Source organism: Leptonychotes weddellii, chromosome 9 (assembly GCF_054177405.1).
Source record: "Leptonychotes weddellii isolate Sample4059 chromosome 9, ASM5417740v2, whole genome shotgun sequence".
Taxonomy (NCBI): domain Eukaryota; kingdom Metazoa; phylum Chordata; class Mammalia; order Carnivora; family Phocidae; genus Leptonychotes; species Leptonychotes weddellii.
In genome coordinates this window covers 24045919-24066057 of record NC_138377.1, presented here as the reverse complement: position 1 = coordinate 24066057, position 20139 = coordinate 24045919, and the positions used below count along the sequence as shown (strand labels likewise).

Here is a 20139-nt window from a genome sequence, read left to right as displayed (position 1 = left end):
ATCTTTGTCTGGTAAAAGGGCAATGGGAACCCTTCAGAGGTTCCTTTGGGCTGTTTCTTTGTTCTGGAGTTAGAGAGGCAGGGAAGTGACTCTTCCTTTTTTTTTAAAAATATATATTTGAGGAACCTGAGGTTCAGGGAAGCGAGGTCACCTGCCCAAGGCCACCCACGTGTAAGATCAGGCAGGCTTGTCCGCCAAGGTCCGAGTTCAAAGCCCGTGCGAGCCTCCCGCTCTTTTCCGGTAGTGCAGAGGTGGAAACGTGCGGTGTCCCGGGGTCCCAGAAGGAGACGGGCGCCAAGCTCAGGGCCAGCTCTGCGGAGAGGTGTGGGAGGCGGGGTGGGACCCCTAGGGCGGCCTGGTCTCTGGACGGTCGTAGGCACCCGCGGGAGTTCCGGCGCAGGCCGGCAGGCAGTGCAGCAGGCTCCGAGAGCGCTCCGCCGCCGAGGACTCCCGGGCGCAGACCGGTTTGCTGAGGTGGGGGCCGCTTCGCGCTGCTTGTCGGTTCCCCCCCCGCCAGTGGTTCGCTCCGAACACCCCTCCCCGCGCGGCGAGTGCCGCGGCCCGCCCCGCTTCCGGTTGTTGCCGGGCCCTATATCCGGTGTCCGCCCGCCCTCGGCTCCACCGCCGCCGCCGCGATGCTGTCCCGGTCCCGCTGCGTGTCCCGGGCGTTCAGCCGCTCGCTCTCTGCCTTTCAGAAGGTACGGTCCGGTGGGCCGGGGTACCGGCGGATGAGAAGCCTGCCGGCGGGCAGAGAAGCAGCCTGGGGAGCAGGAGCGCGGCGCGCCGGTCAAGCCCGGCACCAAGGGCACCGGGACGCGGAGGCCGCGCGCTGGGCGGCCCGGGGCCGCCGTTGCTCTCGGGGTCGTCTTGCAGAGCCCAGCAGCCCCCTGCCTTCCCGAGGCAGCCGGCGTCCCGTCCCCTGCTGGGCCCCGCCCTCCGCGCCCGGGCGGAGGAGCCGCCCAGAGCCGCGCCCGTGCAGGCACGAGACTCCGAGTTTGGGAGGAGGCGCCGCCGAGTACCCCGACGGGATCCGGGCCCGCCCCCACTCCCGTTAGTGGGTGTCAGCCCCGATGGGAAGTTGAGGTAGTTTGGCAGGCCCAGGGTGTTGACTGGGACTGAGAGCCTTGGCTGTTGCATTTGCCTTTTGGAGTCACGAGATTCACCTGTCACTAGCGCCCGGACAGCTTTGAGTCTGTACTTAAAAAGCTGTTTCTTCCCTCCTTTCATCATGGGTGACGTCGATAATGTCTTCTTTCTCAACAGGGGAACTGCCCTCTAGGGAGACGTTCCCTGCCTGGTAAGTTGTGCCCTTGCCGTTACCTAACGTGCTCTCCTCCTGGGCAGAGCAGTATTTGAGGAAACGGGGGTGCCTATGTTTCTCCACATGATGTGGAGCGAAACAAAGTGCTATTTAATAACAGCTATCCTTTATTCATTTGGCACATAGTTACCGAGTTTCTACTGCCTGTCAGGCAGGCACTGTGCTAGGCGCTCACTAGGGCTACAGCAGTTAACAGTTCTTATCTCCTGGAGCTTATGGTCTAGCGGGAAGGACAAAGTGTAAATTGATAAGCAAATGAGGGATCATGAATTTTGGTTAAGTGCTGAGAAGGAAAATGAAGGTGGACAGAAGGGCCTTCTTTAGTAGGGGACATTAAAGCTGCAACCCAGAGGATGTGACAGAGGCGAGTTCAGTGAAGAGCAGGAAAAGGAAAGGGAATAGCATGTACAGAGTCCCTGAAGAAGGGAAGAACTTGACAGTGTTTTGAAACTGGAAAAAAGGTGATTCAGCCAGAGAATTTTGGTTAAAGGAAGGAATGGCATGAGATAGAAGATGGTGTAGGGACTATTGGAAGGAATTTAGGTTTTATCCCAATTTTTTGTATGCCTGGCATAAATATTTGTTGGATGAGTAGATCCTAGTAGGAGTTTTCTGTGGGCCAAATATGGTTCTGAGTGCTTTCTGTGCGTTTTGCAGTTAATCATCAAGAAACAATAAGAGGTATTCTCATTGTTTTACAAATGCATGACCCAAGGCTAGGAAAGGGAAAGTGCCTTGACCAAGGTCATTCAGCCACCTATTGGTCAAGCCTGCTCTACCTGACTCCTCAACCTAAGTTCTTAACCCACCATGTTGTCATTTACTCATGTGCTCAACAGAGCATTTGAGTTCTTCCTACGTGCCAGGCACTATGCTAGGTGACAGGGATACAGATGGTCTCTACCCTCCAGAATCATATGGGCTAGCTGGAGAGACAGCAAATAGACATTTATGCACACATAAGGCCGCAATTACATTGTGATGACTATGAGCGAGAAGTGCAAGGCATAATGAAAGGGTGGGATGTAACCCGTCTTGGGAAGGTGGAGAGAGTGGTGAGAATGTCAGTAAAGGCTTCCCTGAAAAAGTGATATTTAAGCCAAGTCTTTAAGAATACATAGCAGTTGGCCAAGAGAACAATATTCCAGGCAAAGGGCATTGCTAGAGCAAAGGTTGTCCGGCAGGAAGGGACTTGACCAGTCATAGAAATGGAAAGGAAGCCTGTCTGGCTGGAAAGATAGGGCTGGACAGTACAGGAATGTGTAAAGTTTTTGGACTTTATTCTAATAGTCATGAGAACATAGGCACCTAACAGAGTGTAAGCTTGGAGCGGACTGTCAATAATAAATATTCTTTTAAACTAGGAATTCTAAAAATAAACATTTTCTCCATTTATAGACCTGCAGGACAATGGAAAGAACCTTGTACTTGGGGTATGCGTTGTGGTTCAGGGCTTCATCTTGGGCTAGTCCCCTAAACCTCCAGAAGCCCTGCTTAGGTAAAAACTGGGAATAATAGCAGATGGTCGTTCTACTTTAGGGAGTTATGAGACATGAAAATCAAAATGAGGTCATTATGTGAAAGCTTTTTATAAACCCTAAAGCACTGTACAAATGAGACTTGTGCTGTAAGATGAACTCTAAATTGGACTCAGGGTTCCAAAACTCAGTATGGGCTGCTGGCTGTTCTAGCTCAAAGATACGCTGTACTTGGGATTTGTACTGCAGAGGCATGGACTGCTGGACATGGAAGTGATTTACTTGACTCTGAAACTCTGGAGATTTGGGGGAGGAAGAGACACAAGGGAGAGCTCTTTCTCCTCTGGTGTTTCCTGAACCCATGGTTTATTTAGAAGAGTTGTTAATAGATCTGAAAAAAAAGACCTCTGGAAGAATATGTTCAGGTGAGGCGGCAGCCCTTGTTAGTTGTAATTAGTTGTCATTTGGGGAAATGCAGTTATCTGTGATAAGGACGTTTGGTGGGGCAGAAAGGGACTCCCACCTTGCTGAGTTTGACCAGAGGGGACGACCTCAGAGAGCTCTTGGGAAGGCAATAAACTGATAGGAGGGACAATGATTTGCTCAGTACTGGGGCAAACTGGAGACCCTGGGCTTAAAGTAGCCCAGTCTTTGCTACTAGGGTTTATGCAGTAAGACTTCCAGCTCAGTGCATTTTAAGTAACCAGGGAAACAGAAACCCAGACCAAACATGCCCACTGCTTCTCAGATTAGGCTTTGTGTAGTCGCAGGATAAGCCATGATGGGTCTTTCTCAAGCTTCAAATATATTTGAACACTTGGGGGAGTAGGGAGGTTTTATTATGAAAACATATAGGGATAATGACAGTTTATGAATTTTAAGGTAAATATGATAAAACTACTTCAGGCTTTGCCCTTAGAATTCTCCCCTTTTTTCAAACACATACCCACTCTCAACCCCACATACCTGTTGCTCTTTGCCATTGAGAAGCAGGACTCTGTGATAAGGATTATATTGTTGCCTACATTTGATCTTGCTCCGTGTCAGAGTTAGGGGGTGAACAGATTTCTTTCCCATTCCCAGCAGGTATCCTGTATAAGAGTTGTTGGTTAAGAGTTGTTTTGTTTCTTGCAGGGGTCTCCTTATGTCAGGGACCAGGTTACCCTGACAGCAGGAAGATTGTGTAAGTATCACTGGGGAGCACAGATGCGTGGCCATGGGGTATTTAAGACACCAGTTCTAAATTTGACCACCTGCTTTCTTCACTGGCTTCCAGGCCTAGATAATCAAGGTGCTTATGTTGAGTCTCTAGACCTAACCTTGATGTTGATTTATGACATGTGATGTACGTTGAGCGTCAGCCCCATGTCAGGTGCTGGCGCTGGAGTGTGCTTGTCCTCAGGTGTTTAGATTGTAATGAAAGTGAAGTTGGAACCCTCTCTTTATGGGAAAAGATCTAGTAGGTTACTCTTGAGTATTCTGGTTGGATACAAGTGCAGCCGAAGGGCCGGAGGTTCACATTTCCTGTGGAGATTTAGAGCATCCTCTTGGTAGCATAGTTACTCATTTTAGAAACCGTAAAAGCAAAAGACAGTGAGTTGAGTCCTGGGACTTCGACTACTTCAGAGGGAATGCTATTATTGCATAATAGAGTTTGGAGAAAGGCCACCCGTGTGTGTTTCAGATTAACTTCTGCTTATGAGTGTTGCTTAATGCTACTTTGCATTCCAAGTATTTTCAGGTAGGTGGTAAGAGGATGCTTTCTAGTTATCTGTTAAACAGCTATAAAGCTGTGTTCTGCATAGGGAGAATCCTTAAAATGAAGGGTCACCAGATTAGTTCTTTCACTGTGCATCACAATGGGATTTTCTTTTCAATTGAGAAAATGATGCACTTAGTACTAGAAGTATGAATTTCTGAGTTAGTTTTTAGAGGGCAATTAGCATTCATTAGTCTTGAACTGTGTGTATTCTTTGATCTAGCAATTCCATTTCTAAAAATCTATACTGAAGAACTCCTGGTATACCCAGATTTCTCTCAAAATGGCCAAACAACAGGGGATTGCTTAAGCTGTGTCATGTTGACATGTTCACACTATGATAAGTGGGGAGGGCGCCTGGGTGGCTCAGTTGGTTAAGCGACTGCCTTCGGCTCAGGTCATGATCCTGGAGTCCCGGGATCGAGTGCCGCGTCGGGTTCCCTGCTCGGCGGAGAGTCTGCTTCTCCCTCTGACCCTCCTCCCTCTCATGCTCTCTGTCTCTCACACTCTCTCTCTCAAATAAATAAATCTTTAAAAAAAAAAAAATGATAAGTGGGGAAACAGGTTATAAAATGATTCTATTTTTTACTGTACAGTATAATCATGTTTTTTTGCTGTTTCCAAATACTCTCAAGTGAACATCTAATACTTTTGTAACTTAAAAATTATTTAGAGCAATTCAAAATGTGGTACTCATCTGCAACTTTAATGAAAGTTGGAACAACCACAAATTTCGATGCAATAAATACAACAAATAAGTATTTAAAAGTAAATTTCTTTTTTTAAGATTTTATCAGAGAGCACCAGTGGGGGGAGGGGCAGAGGGAGAGGGACAAGCAGGCTCCCTGCTGAGCAGGACCCTGAGATCATGACCTGAGTCAAAGTCAAGACGCTTAACCTACTGAGCCACCCAGGTGCCCCAGTAAATTATTTGTTAAAAAAAAAAAGAAAAAACCCACAACATTAAACTTTGTGGGGTGAGAAAATAAGTACCCACCTTATTTTAAAAAAACTTTCATTATAAAACATTTTGGTTTTTCATGATTCAAAAGTAAAAAGAGACTTTACCCTTGTCCTGCATGCCCCCAAGTTCCTCTTCCTAGGGACAGCCAGTGCTCCAGGTTCTTGAGCGTCCTCACAGAGCAGTCTCTGCAGTTGCAAATTACCCACGAGTTCTTGTCCATGACCACTTACCACATGGTTATAAACTTTATGCAGATCACTTTGTGTTCTGTGCTTTTTAAAAAATAACGTACAGGGGCGCCTGGGTGGCTCAGTTGGTTAAGCAACTGCCTTCGGCTCGGGTCATGATTCTGGAGTCCCGGGATCGAGTCCCGCATCGGGCTCCCTGCTCGGCGAGGAGCCTGCTTCTCCCTCTGACCCTCTCCCCTCTCATGCTGTCTGTCTCCCATTCTCTCTCTCAGATAGATAGATAGATCGATCTGTCTCCCATTCTCTCTCTCAGATAGATAGGTAAATAAATAAAAAAAACGTACATTTTCCCCTTGATTTTTAAATAGATCTTACAGTTATTTTGACATTACAAGAGTAAAAATACCAAATGGCAACTTAAATCTGTTTTACTTCTGTATTATAAAGATGCTTGTTATAGAATATTCAGAATCCTGAAGTGTAGAAAGTGAAAGTCCCCATCGGTCCAGATCACTCTCCCAAAATGTGTATGGATGTAACATAACCATAGGTACTGTATGTATCTACATCTCCCACTGTCCAGAGTTAACCACTCTTAATGGTTTTGTGCATGCAGAGTGGTATCATTCTCTAGTTTACATTATTTGAAGTTAATGTCATACCAGAAAATACCTTGGTCTTTTGACGTTCCTCTTGAATGAGTCCAGAATGGACCAGTGTGCGGCCTCCTAGCAAGAGAACCAACTAGGAGATACAGGAGGTTTGTTTTGTTTTGTTCTTGTTAATTTGCCCCCTGCCAACCACCCCCCCATAACATCTTTTTTTAATTCCAAGCTAATTGTCTCCTCTTGCTCCCTTATCTGATCTCAGTCTGTAATCCTGCAGACAGAAACTTCATTGTTTGTGACACAATGGCAGGTACTGCGAGAGCACCCGGTTTATTGTCCTTGAATTTTGTCCAGAAAAAAACCTAATCGGGAAGCTAACTCCTTTTGGTGGGTGTGCAAAGGACTGAGATGCTTATCTTTTTCTTCGCTGAACCAAATGAAAGTCTCTGTTTTGTGGGAGCTGGCATTTCACTGAGCACAGGGTTCTGGACTCACCCAAGGAGTTTACTATGTAGGGTACCCATGTCATCCAGGCTCTGCTGTAGACCTGCTGAGTCAGAATCTCTGGGGATGGGGCCTGGACATGAATGTTTTGAAAAAGTTCCCCCAGGGGGACACTCATGGGCACCCCTGGCTGAGAATCACTGATTTAAAGGGAAAGTGGTCCATGGTCCCTTGTCTAGACTACAATGCGCGTGGTTCACCTGCTAAAGACGTTTACTTTTCTTATGTTTTTTTTTTTCTGTAGTATTAACAACAGTAGTGTCTTCAATGTTTGCTTCTTCAGAACTACAGCTATGTGCAGTAAGTACCTTCCTTCGGTTCCCTGCCTTCTTGGGAATGGCATTTTAATGGGAAGAGCAACAACTGACAGAGTTTAATTAAAAAGGAAAAATAATGGCCTACATGTGATTTTCTTTTTTGCTTTTTTTTCCTAGAGGATGATGTGATTACAGTCAAAACCCCAGCATTTGCAGAATCTGTCACAGAGGGAGATGTCAGGTGGGAGAAGGGTAAGATTTCAGGCCCTACTTACTTAAGTTTAAATACTTTATAAAGTTGTCATCACTGACCTCCCCCTCTCCCTGCCCCAATAATCAGGTTTCTCCCTTCTCTTTACCTGAAATGTAATTTTTCCTGGCCCTGTAGGAAAGGGTCTTATAACACACCTATCAAAAGGGATTTTGTGGCTACTGGGGTCCCCCCCTTAACAGATAACCTTTGACTGTCTTTTCAGCCGTTGGAGACACTGTTGCAGAAGATGAAGTGGTTTGTGAGATCGAAACTGACAAGGTAGGCTTGTCCTGTATCAGTATAATTTTTCATGTAAAAAAACCTAATTAAAAAAAAGAGACTTAACGGTTTAAATATAATTTTTAACTTGCTCTAACCTCAGTTGTAAAAGTGTTGGAATAGCTCATTAAAAAGAAAAAGATTTAAAATTTTAATTTTGGATTGTTCTCGGTTATATGTATTATGTACTTCGATAAAAGCTTTAGTTTTGTAGCACATGTGTGTTTGTGTGTGCATGTGCAGGAACTGTTTCTGTTTCCATTTGTTTTTTGTGTATCACTTGGAAACACATTAACTGAACATGGCTTTAATGTTTCTGAGAAAGGACAAAGGGTGAATCTTCACAATAGCATTGACTCTTCATTACTCTGAGAGTGTGGCCTTGGTGTTTCTATCAGCAGAGCCTAGTATATCTGCTGCGACTGTTGTGACTCATGTTTGAGATTCTAGACAATTTCCTAATGCCGAGTAAAAATTCGGACTCTTTCTCCATCTGTCCTTGTTTTCCAGACATCTGTGCAGGTTCCATCACCAGCAAATGGCGTGATTGAAGCTCTTTTGGTACCTGATGGGGGAAAAGTAGAAGGAGGCACTCCTCTCTTCACACTCAGGAAAACTGGCGGTAAAGAAGTTCTCCTGGTTGTCAAGATCTCCAGTGGTTCCCCCTTGGAATTGGGGCTGAGCATAATGTACTAATTCCTTGATACCTCAAAGACTGTTTGGCATTCCAGCTGCTGTTAGTTGAGGGACTAAGACAGGTGATATTTATGCAGTGGGTACTTTAAATGCCAAGTTCTAAAAGAAAATGGTATTTAAAGAAACATAAAACCTCATAATAACTCTGTTCTTTCCACGTATATTTCTTATGCTGGACTTTTTTTTTTTTTTAATGTTCTGTTAATCACCATACATTACATCATTAGTTTTTGCTGTAGTGTTCCATGATTCATTGTTTGCATATAACACCCAGTGCTCCATTCAATACGTGCCCTCTTTAATACCCATCACCAGGCTAACCCATTCCCCCACTCCCTCCCCCAGTTTGTTTCTCAGAGTCCATAGTCTCTCATGGTTCGTGCTGGACCTTTTCTTAAAGATATAATAGAATGAAGAAGATTTTAAAGATAGTGATTTTTTTTTTCTCTTCCTGTCCTCAGCCCTGGCATCAGAATCAGATGGGGGCTTTAAAAATAACAAATGCAGGGCACCCTGGGGGCTCCATTGGTTACGTGACCAACTCTTGATTTCTGCTCAGGTCATGATTCCAGGGTCCTGAGATGGAGCCCTGCCCTGGGCATGGAGCCTGTTTTAAGATTCTCTCTCTTCATTAAAAAAAAAAACAAAAAACCTCTCTCTTCCCATCACCCCCCCCACACATGCATCTCTCTCTCTCAAAAAAACAAAGCAAAAAACGTGTGTGTGTGTGTGTGTATCTATATAAACAAACACAAATGCGTAGACCCCATGGCCCAGGGATTCTGATATATTAAATCTGGGGTTATCAGATCTGGGTTATCTATTACAGTTGTTTTTTTTTAAAATGCTCTCCAAGTGATTCTGATACACAGCTAGGGCTGAGAGCCACTATTCTTTTTTAAGATCTTATTTATTCATTTGAGAGAGAGTATAAGCAGGGGAAAAGGCAGAGGGAAAGGGAGAAGCAGACTTCCTGCTGAGCAGGGAGCCCAACATGGGGCTTAATCCCAGGACCTGGAGATCATGACTTGAGTCAAAGGCAAATGCTCAACTGACTGAGCCACCCTAGTGTCCCAAGAGCCACTATTCTAAAGTGAGGAGAAGTAATATTTCATGGTGTCTATTCTGGAGAATTCAGTGTTGTTTTTTCACATCTGTGCTCAGAGCATTTCTAAGGAAGGTTGCTCTTTCTCTTGGGAAGAAGTGAGAAGGAAATGAATTTGTATGGCACCTTACAGTCAATATGAGAGATTAGAAAAGAAAATAATTTTTTCTGATTCTTAGTTAAATGCTGTAATTACTAAAGTCTGTTTCTTTTTCCTTATCAAAATAGTTAAGGAGAGAGAGAGTAGATTACATCCTTTAGATTGATCAGGGTACGACCAGAAGCCCAGAATGGAAGTAGTGTGCAGTAGAAGGCTAGGGAATAAGATCAATTCTTTTTTTTTCTTAATTTTTTATTGTTATGTTAATCACCATGCATTACATCATTAGTTTTTGATGTAGCGTTCCATGATTCATTGTTTGTGCATAACACCCAGTGCTCCATGCAGAACGTGCCCTCTTTAATACCCATCACCAGGCTAACCCATCCTCCCATCCGGGAATAAGATCAATTCTTTCACCTTCTGATCATTCCTTAAAAAGAATGTTCTTCTAATTTAAATATGAAATGTGAAACCAGGTATGTACAGATGGATAAAATCAAAGTATCTAAAGTTGTGGTTTATGAGCATTATGCTAGAAGAAATGCTTCGAACTCTTTAAGTCTGAGTGAGCCTTTGATTATTTAAACTTTTATTTTTTTATAGTTAAAAGAGTATTAGGGGCTCCTGGATGGCTCAGTTGGTTTAGCGTCTGCCTTCAGTTCGGGTCATGATCCCGGGGTCCTGGGATCAAGCCCCGCCTTGGGCTCACTGCTCAGAGGGAGGCCTGCTTCTCCCTCTCCACTCCCTCTGCTTGTGTTCCCTCTCTCGCTGTCAAATAAGTAAAATCTTTTAAAAAAAAAAAAAAAAGTATCCTTCCACACATGATTTTAAAATAGAAGACAAGACTGTCCATACTCCCATGACTAGAAGTGTGTTACTTTCATATATGTGTATCAACATCTTCAATTGCCTGCGTTTCTTCTGCTTGGAAGTTTACATTGCCGTGGGCTTAGTGGGTGCTTTTAAAGTACTTGCTAAATTTGATCATGAGTTGGTATTTGTGAAATCAGGAAGGCAGCTGAATGAGGTCAGTTGTGTAATGTAGGACGTCTGGGAGCCCCGGGGAATGGAAGGACCGCGCCTTCCATCCTTGTGTGCGTTTCGTAGTGCCTTGTGTATAGCCAGTTAGCATTTGGCGGGTGATTGGAGATAGAGCTTTTGCTGCTACACCTTGTTTAGTATCTGTGATTCGGTTGCTTTGCATTCCAGACGGTGCCAGTGACCTCTGCTTGTCGTGTTTTCCAGCTGCCCCTGCGAAGGCCAAGCCAGCCGAAGCTCCTGCTGCTGCAGCCCCGAAAGCAGAGCCTCCAGCCGCAGCAGTTCCTCCTCCCGCCGCGGCGTCCATACCCACTCAGATGCCTCCAGTGCCCTCGCCTTCACAGCCTCTTGTTAGCAAGCCAGGTACGCCTCCCCCTCCTGCGTGTCTCTGTGTGGGAGAACATCCCCTCCGATGCCATGTTCCCTCACGGGGCAGAATCTTAGACCAGTCAGGGCTCCGAACAGGCTCCAGTGGCTGCTTTGTAGAAGGAACTCTAGACTTTGTATCAGAAGACCTGGGTTGGAGCCCAGCTTTCTGTTTACAGCTCTGTGACTTTGGGCTAGCTCCTTAACGTCTCTGAGCAGATCTTCATTTGTGAAGTGGGAATGGTACTAGTCCACCTCAGGGTAGCCGAAGGATTAAGTGACAGGACAGTCTGACGGCACTGGCACTTAGTAATTGTTTCTCTGGTTGGTTGGGTTTTGTTTTTTTGGGGGGGGGGGCTGCAGAAAGGTGGTTTTATGAAAGCACGGGGATGGGACCCATGGGCCGAAAGAGCTGCTGTCTCTCTGATTTTCTGATGCAGCTGTACCTTCTGTTCGTTGTCAGTGTCTGCAGTGAAACCCACTCCTGCCCCGCCAGTAGCTGAGCCAGGAGCCGGCAAGGGTCTGCGTTCAGAACATCGGGTAAGCCTCTGGGGAGCACGGCCAGTAGGAGGCCGAGGGGATAGGGTTGAGATGAGGGGGTGTGGGCATTGTGGTGCCTACCTTTGAATTGCTGGCAGTTCATGGCAACCAAGTTTAGGAGGCAGCTTGTCATAGCCTCATACTTGTCATCTGAGAGGACTAGAACCTGAAGTCTTTGGAGCACCTGTCTAGTGGCTTTTCCCACGGTGCTCTGCTACCACCGGACTGCCTTGGCTGAGTGAGAGGTCTGCAGGGGGTGGGAGCTTAGGAGTGTGCCGCTCCCCCTCACAGGACCACACACTGTGGAGAAGTGGTTTTACTGAGCCCTGTTCCTGTCCTCCTGGGACACTTCACTGAGGGCTCCGTGGTAGCAGTCACTGGCAGGGGCAGCTGTAAAACCTCAAGGAAGTATATGGTCAAGAGTGTGGGCTCCCCTGCCTGAGAAGACCTCCTAAAAGTACTAGAGAGCCTGGAGCTCTTGTTTTACTTAGGTATCCTAGTCCGTGACACCTCGGTCCTTGCAAGCTGAGTGCCCCCTTGGACTGAGTGGGGAGGGCTTGATCCGGAGAGCCCAGACTGTTAATCCTTGTCCTACTTTCAGGAGAAAATGAACAGGATGCGGCAGCGCATCGCCCAGCGTCTGAAGGAGGCCCAGAACACGTGTGCGATGCTCACTACTTTCAATGAGATCGACATGAGGTGAGATCTCTGGGCCTCTTACTTCCCGCGCCCTTTTTTTTGGAGAACACTTGAACTTGCCCCAGCCCCTACGTAGTGCTGATTCCAAAACTGACAGCAAGAAGAGGTACTTCTTTGCACTGCTTGTTGACTAAAACAGATTGACCCATGGGGTTCGTTCTCTAATTGCCTGCCTCTGTGACTTAAAAAACTTTTAGCCTTTTATACCTGAATTTTGTGATGTCTGATAAACGAGGCTGGTAATGGTGTTAAATTCCGATGACTAGTGTCGAGTTGCCAAGTAGAGCTAGGGCAACTGGGCCTACCCTTGGGATGGAGAACCATTTGACTGCACACTCAGAGTCAAAGCCCAGTACCCTGCTGCTTTCTCACAGCGACTGCTCCTGATTTGTGTTCCGAAGTGGCTCAGATTTGGGTGGTGGGAAAGCACCAGCTTGTCCTAGCTTTCGCCTTTCCCAGCTGTGATAATGAAATGGAAAGCAAGTTGTGTTTTTCAGTAAAAATCTCAGGATGTATAACCAAAGGGACAAATTTAGTGTACCAATTTCTAGGGTGAGCTGGCTGTTGATTGGGTGGCTCATTCGGTTGAATTTCGACTCAGGTCAGGATCTCAGGGATCGGCCTGTGTCGGGCTCAGCGGGGAGTCAGCTTGGGATTCTTTCTCTCCCTCTCTGCCTCCGCCAACCCCCTGTGTACCTCTCTCTCTAAAATAAATAAATCTTTTAAAAATCACAAAGTAAAATCTAGAAAAAGAAGTATCAGTGGGTAAAAATATGAAGTAGAGAGAATGAGATCATTTGTTTTTGAGATGGAGAGCCGAAGTGGGGAGGGGAAGTTCCCCCCCGTGCTTCCTGGAGAAAAGAGATTTTTAATAGGCCTAAGATTGACTAGCATTTTGACACAGGTAGCATTGCGGGAAAGGGTCATTCCAGACGATGTAAATAATACGGCGCTGACACAGGAAAGGACAGGATACTTTTGAGAACTATCTGCTGTGAGGAATATGTGGGAAAGAATGGGAAGAAAGTTGGATCCATACTTTTAGAATGTTTTGAATGCCAGGGATAAGAGTTTATATCTAATTCGGGAGGTAAATCATGAAGTCTTCAGGTCATCCCTTTGCTTCTTTTTCTTCTAAGTGCTTAGTCTGCTAGCCTACTTTTCATTAGGGAAATTTGTTTTCTTTAGGAAGGGATCTGAAAAGCTTAGAGAAGGGAGGGGTTTATGGATAGTGTGCTGTGGCGTTGTTCACAGAAGTAGGGCTCTGTGGCCTGTTTCACTAGATGTCATCCATGCTGTTGTGAAACTTCCTAAAAAGACTGGATGTCATTCAAGCCAAAGATTTCTCTCCTTCCTATCTGTAGGACATAGGGAAGGACCTTGACTAATGAATCACAAAGGCCGCAGCTTATGTTTCAGTGCATTAGGGCCAAATTGTACACAAATTGAATTGGACTTTGAAATTCTACCTAATTCCTTAAGACAAAACATGTAAATATTTGTGGCCTTGGAAGATGCAGTTGGCCCAACAGCTTTGATTGGAAGGTAAGTGCAGTAGCTGGATCTCATTTCAGCAGCTAATCGAGGTGTCACTTAACGATGGCCTGGGGTCTCACTGCAGTCGGTAATGTGGTTTAGATCGAGTGCCCTTGGGTCTTGTGCTGATCAGCTACCCATAAGGGGCCTTTCTTAGACCTTCTCCTCTGCCCTGCTGTCCCAGGCCCTGCCTCCAAGGGCAGAGCTCTGAAATAGAAACTACTTAATGACCAGACAATAGCATTTGGGCAGGTTTGAAAGCAGAGATGTTTATCACATCTCTTTCCCTCTTCTGCAGTTCTTGTGTCTTGGGAACCAGTAATGTCTTTAGGGTGGTAATCCTAGCACTAAATAAGGTTAGACTCAGGAAAACAAACATTTAAACCTAATCAGCCCCCCGCCCCCCCCCCCCAGAAAACTTCCTTTTTCAAAGGCAAATGGTCTGAAGGGGGAGTTAAAGTTATACCATCTTCTCTTTCATGCTAATGTCAAATTAGGCCATTATGGGGAGAAAGGGAAAACTGGAGCATTTGGGCCTGAGATAAAGTTATATTCAATTTCCATCACAGAACTGTATTCCGATAAATACTGAGGTTTCTGTAGCAAAATGATGGGAAAGCCATCATGTGGTACATCTGTGGAAAACCAATCCTAAATGAACAAAGGCTGTTTCTGTCGCAAAGGCTTCCCAGAAGGCCCAGCTGCTTGTACTCGAAAAGCTTAGGGCCACACATGTCCACTTTCTAAATACCAAGGAAACCACATCCAGTAAACTGATAGAAAGGGCAAGGGCTGTGTCTTTATTATCTTGACGCCCAGCCTTGGCCCTTACATGTGGTGGGGGTTTAGCACCTGTTTGAAGGAGCAAGTATATGGAATTGCTAACTCTGCGGAGATAGGAGGGAGTTTATTGACTTTCCCATGAGCCTAAAAGAACACTGGTCTATACCTGACCATATATAGTCATGGGTGCTTTTGCTCACGTGGAGCCCAAACACCTGTGGAGTTTTTTCAGGTTTTGTTTTCATTAAGTGGAAGATAGGAAGAATGTCAAAAGGAAGTTCTAATCAAGTTTGGTGGATTTTTTTGGACATAATTCTAACAAGAAATTAAAAAAAATATTGTTTATCTTGTAGACTTTGTTTATGCTTAAAATAATTATTCTTCAGAGTAGAGAGCTCATGAGTTTCGGGTAGCTAGAAATCACTTTCTCATCCAGGCAAGGATGTTAGTATGCTGTGTGAGCTCTTGTTCATATTATCTGTCACTGAATTCTATGACTTCTGGAATAGGAAGGAGCCCTATAAGGGGCTCAGCCGTACCGTCAGGACTGATTGGACCCAATTTCTTTGATTCCAGGTTTTGTAAAGAAGCGAGGTTATTGTATTGACCTCCGCTGGACTATTTCAAAACTTGAACTTGGGTAGATGGTCCAGAGGAAGGGAAAAATGCTTACCCAATTGTGTACATGGAGTTAGAAACTGGTATGAAAGGCAAAATAAGGGCTTTGTGGTCACTTTGTTTTATAATGTGTTTTTATAGTAACATCCAAGAGATGAGGGCTCGGCACAAAGATGCTTTTCTGAAGAAACATAACATCAAACTAGGTTTCATGTCGGCATTCGTGAAGGCCTCAGCCTTTGCCTTGCAGGAGCAGCCTGTGGTCAATGCAGGTGAGTTTGTGGTGGCCGGACTCGAAGAGGTCCTGGGAGGTATGTGTGCTCCCACACACAGAAAGACCAAGGCTTTATTTCATACCTGTGAAAACATGAGTGTCTTTCTCCAGGTATTTCTTGAATCACCTTCCTGAAGTGGTGTCATGGCTGTTTTCTCCCCACTAGCTGGACAGAGTGGTTTCTCTTCCCATTTCATAGCTTGGCAGCTGCTCTGCCAACAAGCACTTCTGAGCCAGCCCAGCTCTCGGGGCTTCTCATGTCCAGGTGGAAGCTCGTGTTCTGTCTAGCACTTGCCTTTCCAGGGGCCCCGGGATCTTGGGGCCTGACTTCCCACTTGGCATAGGCTCCAGGGTGACCTTTGATTTCTGGTCGATGGACCTCAGTGGGAGGCCCTGGGCTTGGCCCCTCTTTCATGGACTTGGTGCTCGTTTTCCTTACTTTTTGCTCACCTACGTTATTGAAATGTTGACCTAACAAGCAGTTCTCTTTCCTATTGAGACACTTCTCTGTTCCCTGGAAGGTTGGGGGGGTGGACAGTGACACTTTTGCAATTCTGAGCAATGCCAGGGTCCCTAAAGATCTAGAAATAGAAGCTCTAGTCCCTTGCATTGAGTGATGTGCTCTAGGTAGGTAGAGGGCTGTCTTTGCTTTGTCCAGATGTGTATGTACCTCTTGTTCCTTCCATTCTTCTCATGCTTCCTCATTGGCTCTCCATCCCTTTCTTCTGCCTGCCTGTATATGTAGGCATTTCTCAGAGTTCTTTTGGCCTCTTTATCACTTCCCACATGCTTTGCCTTGGTGGCTTATCTAACAACACAACATAGACTTTCTGTGGAAAAGAGTGCCGAGCCTGTATTTTCTCATGAGCACCAGACCTAGACTTTCAGCTGCCGGTTTGCTGCCTTACACTACCCTGCTGCCTCTGGAGTCTCCGAGAACGAGGCCTCCCTCACCTCCTGCGGAGAGTAGGCAGCGGAATGGGCAACACTGCTACCCCTCCCTTTGCATCTGCCTTTTTGGGAGCACTTTTTAAACCTAGCCATTCTCTGTTAAGGGAGGGTTTGGGCAGAGCTAGTTAAAGGGAGCTCCGTGCACACCTATCCTGTGTGAGCCGGTGTACTGAGTCTTCCTTTGAAAAACGGGTGCTCCCGTGCTCGGCCTCAGTCAGGGCACTTGGGAAATGTTAGGATTGGTTGGGAGTAAGAGGAGTCCGCCCCATGCAGTGCAATGGTTTTCCTGCTGACTGGTCAGCCCACTGTACCAGGCATGGTGGATTTTCACTCTGTTAACACAAGTATTTCTGCGTTAGCCTAGGCTTGGACAGTTGTGTGTAACATGTGTTTTCTCTCACAGTGATTGATGACACAACCAAAGAAGTGGTGTATAGGGATTATATTGACATCAGTGTCGCCGTGGCCACCCCACGGGTATGTTGGGGAAAGCGGTGGGGAGCTCTGGTCTTAGACTCTCACTTTGTATAAAAAAGCAGACCCCTGGGGAGAGAGCATTTCTGTAATCCTGTCTTAGAAGGGAGTTAGTAAAAGAGTAACCTGCTTTTGACCCCACCACATTCTTTTAACGTCAAGCCTAAATATTTTAGACTCTGTTAATCACATTGAGTCATTAAGATGCTCAATGGGGAGCAGAGACCACCCACTTGAATCAAGGGATTATAAAGGGTACTATTAATCTGCAACTGAAAACAGCTTTTCACTCTCATCAGGGTCTGGTGGTTCCTGTTATCAGGAACGTGGAAGCTATGAATTACGCAGATATAGAGCGAACCATCAGCGAACTGGGAGAAAAGGTAAAGTGGAAAGCAGCATGTGTGTTGGTTGCTGGGCAGGTCAGGGAGGAGGGGCCGGGGAAGGCTGGGCTCACCAGTGGGCAGTGATCAGGGAACTGGTGCCTTGCTCTGCTGGGTAAGGTGTGCGGAGCCCGAGACTGGCAGTCACCCCCAAGAGCCGAACTCTAGCTATCTGGCAGCGCTCATTGTGCTCTTGTCACGGAAGACCTCGTCAGAGGAGGCCTGCTGGGGAAAGCAAAGGTCCTCAAGGCATCGTGCCTGTCCTCTGGTGGAGGCCTGGCCACAGGCGTCTTCTGCTGAACAACAGCTAGAAGTTGGACTGTTGATCTCAGACAGGAGCCTTCTGGACTCCCTGTAGGTGAAGAAAGCTGGGTTGTCCTTATATTGCAGTGATTAAATCTCCATTCTTAGGCCCGAAAGAATGAACTTGCCATTGAAGATATGGATGGTGGTACTTTCACCATTAGCAACGGAGGTGTTTTCGGCTCGCTCTTTGGAACGCCCATCATCAACCCCCCTCAGTCGGCCATTCTGGGCATGCACGGCATCTTTGATAGGCCAGTGGCTGTGGGGGGCAAGGTAGGAACCATCACTGCAAATGTCCTAGCGGCTAGATGAAGAGGAGGGGGAAAGCTAGCTATTAATTATGACAGATGCACTGGAATTTCAGGCATAAGTTCCATCTCTTAGTTTCTAATTAATAGCTAAGGCACTGATCTTCAAATTGTGGTGTGTGGTTTGGCATCATTTGGGAACTTCTTAGAAATGCAGACTCTTAGACCCCTTTCCAGACCTGATGAAGCAGAAGCTGCAGGTGATTCTGATACAACTTAAAGTGTGAGGACCATGGAGTTGAGGTGACTTCCTCCTTCATCGGGAGAGGTCATCAAGCTCCATTCTCTAGGTGCCGTCCGGAGTGGGGACACAGTTGGAAACGTGGTCCTTGCCCCGGGGAAACAGGACAGCAATGAAGATCTATGAGCTCCCAGGTTGTATGAAGGTTTAGCGGTTCCCTGGGAGTTCAGGGAATAAAGTTAAAGGGTCTTGAGCTGGCCCTAGAAGATAATGTTGGTAGGAAAATATTTTCTGGGACTCCTGTGTTTAGAACGTTTTTGGGTCACTAGGTCTTGTGAATCCAAAAATCCTAGGTCTTCTCTCTTGAAAATGCTCACACACCTAACTTTGCATTCCACTTGAGAGAATTTGAGGATCTCTGGTTACTTTTTAAAATTCTAACCCTAAAGAAGAAACTTCAGGCTGCCAGGATTGAAGGGAAAAGTTTTCCTTTAGAAAGGGCAGAGAATGTGTTTTGTTTTGTTTTTTTTTTAAAGATTTATTTGAGAGCGCGTATACGCAAGTGTGTTCCCAAGCTGGGGCGGGGAGGGGGGGGTGTCCACTGAGAGCTGAGCCTGATGCTATGGAGCTTGATTCCAGGACCCTGAGATCATGACCTGAGACGAAATCAAGAGTTGGAAGCTTAACCAACTCAGCACCCAGGTGCCCAAGAATGTTTTTTTAAAAGGCACTTTTGGAAGAGACTCTTTATTTTCTTGGTTGAGCTTTCTTGAGTGGGAGAGCTTTGCACTAAGGGTAAGCCTTGGTCTTTGAAAGTAGAAGGCTCCAGAAGCAACATCAATAGGAAAAGCTCTGGAACTGGAAACTTTTCTATGGGCTATGCTTTCTCATCTCCCCACTTCCAGTGGGGCTTCCTCTGCTGCAGACAGACCTGTCAACCTCTCCTCTCTGTAGGTGGAGGTGCGGCCCATGATGTACGTGGCACTGACCTATGATCATCGGCTGATCGACGGCAGAGAGGCAGTAACTTTTCTCCGCAAAATCAAGGCAGCGGTAGAGGATCCCAGAGTCCTCCTACTGGACCTTTAGGAGGAAGCCACATACCCTACACACCAACCATGCAGGAACTGACCACCAATCTTCTCCCTGTCCCCTCATGGGTTCCAGGCTAGCCTGGTGCCAGGCACATGTTGTTGGCCTCCAGCAAGGAAACCAGGGCACTACGTAACCAGCAGCCACAGTTCTTTTCTTGGTATTCTGCCAGGCTCTCCCCTCTCTGCACCCTTCTCGTACACTCGAACATCTTCTTGAGGCTTGAGGGAGAGAGAGCCTTAGTGGATGCTCATTAATATTCCTGCCTTTCTCCCATTCGTCTTTTGCAGAGATGATTTTGCTTCTCTCCTGGGCCAGTATTCAATAGGGAAACCACTGGGGACCATGTGATCAAGTTTGTATCTTTTGAAAGTCTATTCTCCAGAGCCTCCTTAGGAGGGTGTGGTGTCTCCCAGGCTCACAGCAGCCTCTGGCCCGGCTGTGCACATTCTCACTTGATTGCACCTGTATGGAGGTATTGACTGCAGGCCAAGAGGTGCTGCTTGCCGCGTAAATAACAGTTCATTCTGCGCTGCCATGGACTTCAGGATGCCTCTTCTACCTCGTCCAGGAAGCACAGGCCACGGGGTCTGGGGGGGAGGGGGGAGGTAGTTGGGGGGGGCAGAGTCCCCTCCGAGGTGGTATGTTTTAGACAAGACAGGAGCAGAGCCCACCCTCTCAGTCACGGCTCCATTTTGGCACAGTAACACACAGCCGTGGTTGTGCCAACCTTTCTGGGCTGCTTGGAACCATTCTAGCACATCGCTGTCGTTTAGAGCAGATTCTAGCACATCATGGCAGCGGGACAGGGCATGGTCCCAAGGGCTGGAGGCTGGTGAGATTGGGGTGAGGGGGCTTCCTGTGGACTGGCTCAGATTGATTTGAGCTTTTTACATGCCATTGGCGTAAGCACTCGGACTGAAGGGGCAGCTCTGTTTCTCTGTGCATCGTGGCCCTTGAGGGAGTGGGGTGTCAGGGAGGATGGACCCTGGTGGAAACCAGCCCCAAGATGCTACTATACAGCGGGGATGATGGGCAGTGTCGCCTGAGGTGGTGTTGCCAGATGGGTCTGGGC

The 20139-nt window shown here is 46.6% G+C and overlaps 1 protein-coding gene across 1 annotated transcript; it reads left to right on the top strand.

Annotated features, from left to right (window-relative positions):
• Positions 1-566: 566 nt before the first annotated feature.
• Positions 567-20135, top strand: DLST (dihydrolipoamide S-succinyltransferase). Its single transcript, XM_081830214.1, has 15 exons — positions 567-698; positions 1264-1297; positions 3934-3982; positions 7067-7122; positions 7257-7331; positions 7556-7611; positions 8122-8233; positions 10761-10916; positions 11383-11459; positions 12061-12158; positions 15237-15367; positions 16724-16797; positions 17094-17177; positions 17589-17756; positions 18927-20135. The coding sequence occupies exons 1-15, from the start codon at positions 636-638 to the stop codon at positions 19059-19061; spliced, it is 1368 nt and encodes a 455-aa protein (XP_081686340.1). The 5' UTR covers positions 567-635; the 3' UTR covers positions 19062-20135.
• Positions 20136-20139: the final 4 nt, after the last annotated feature.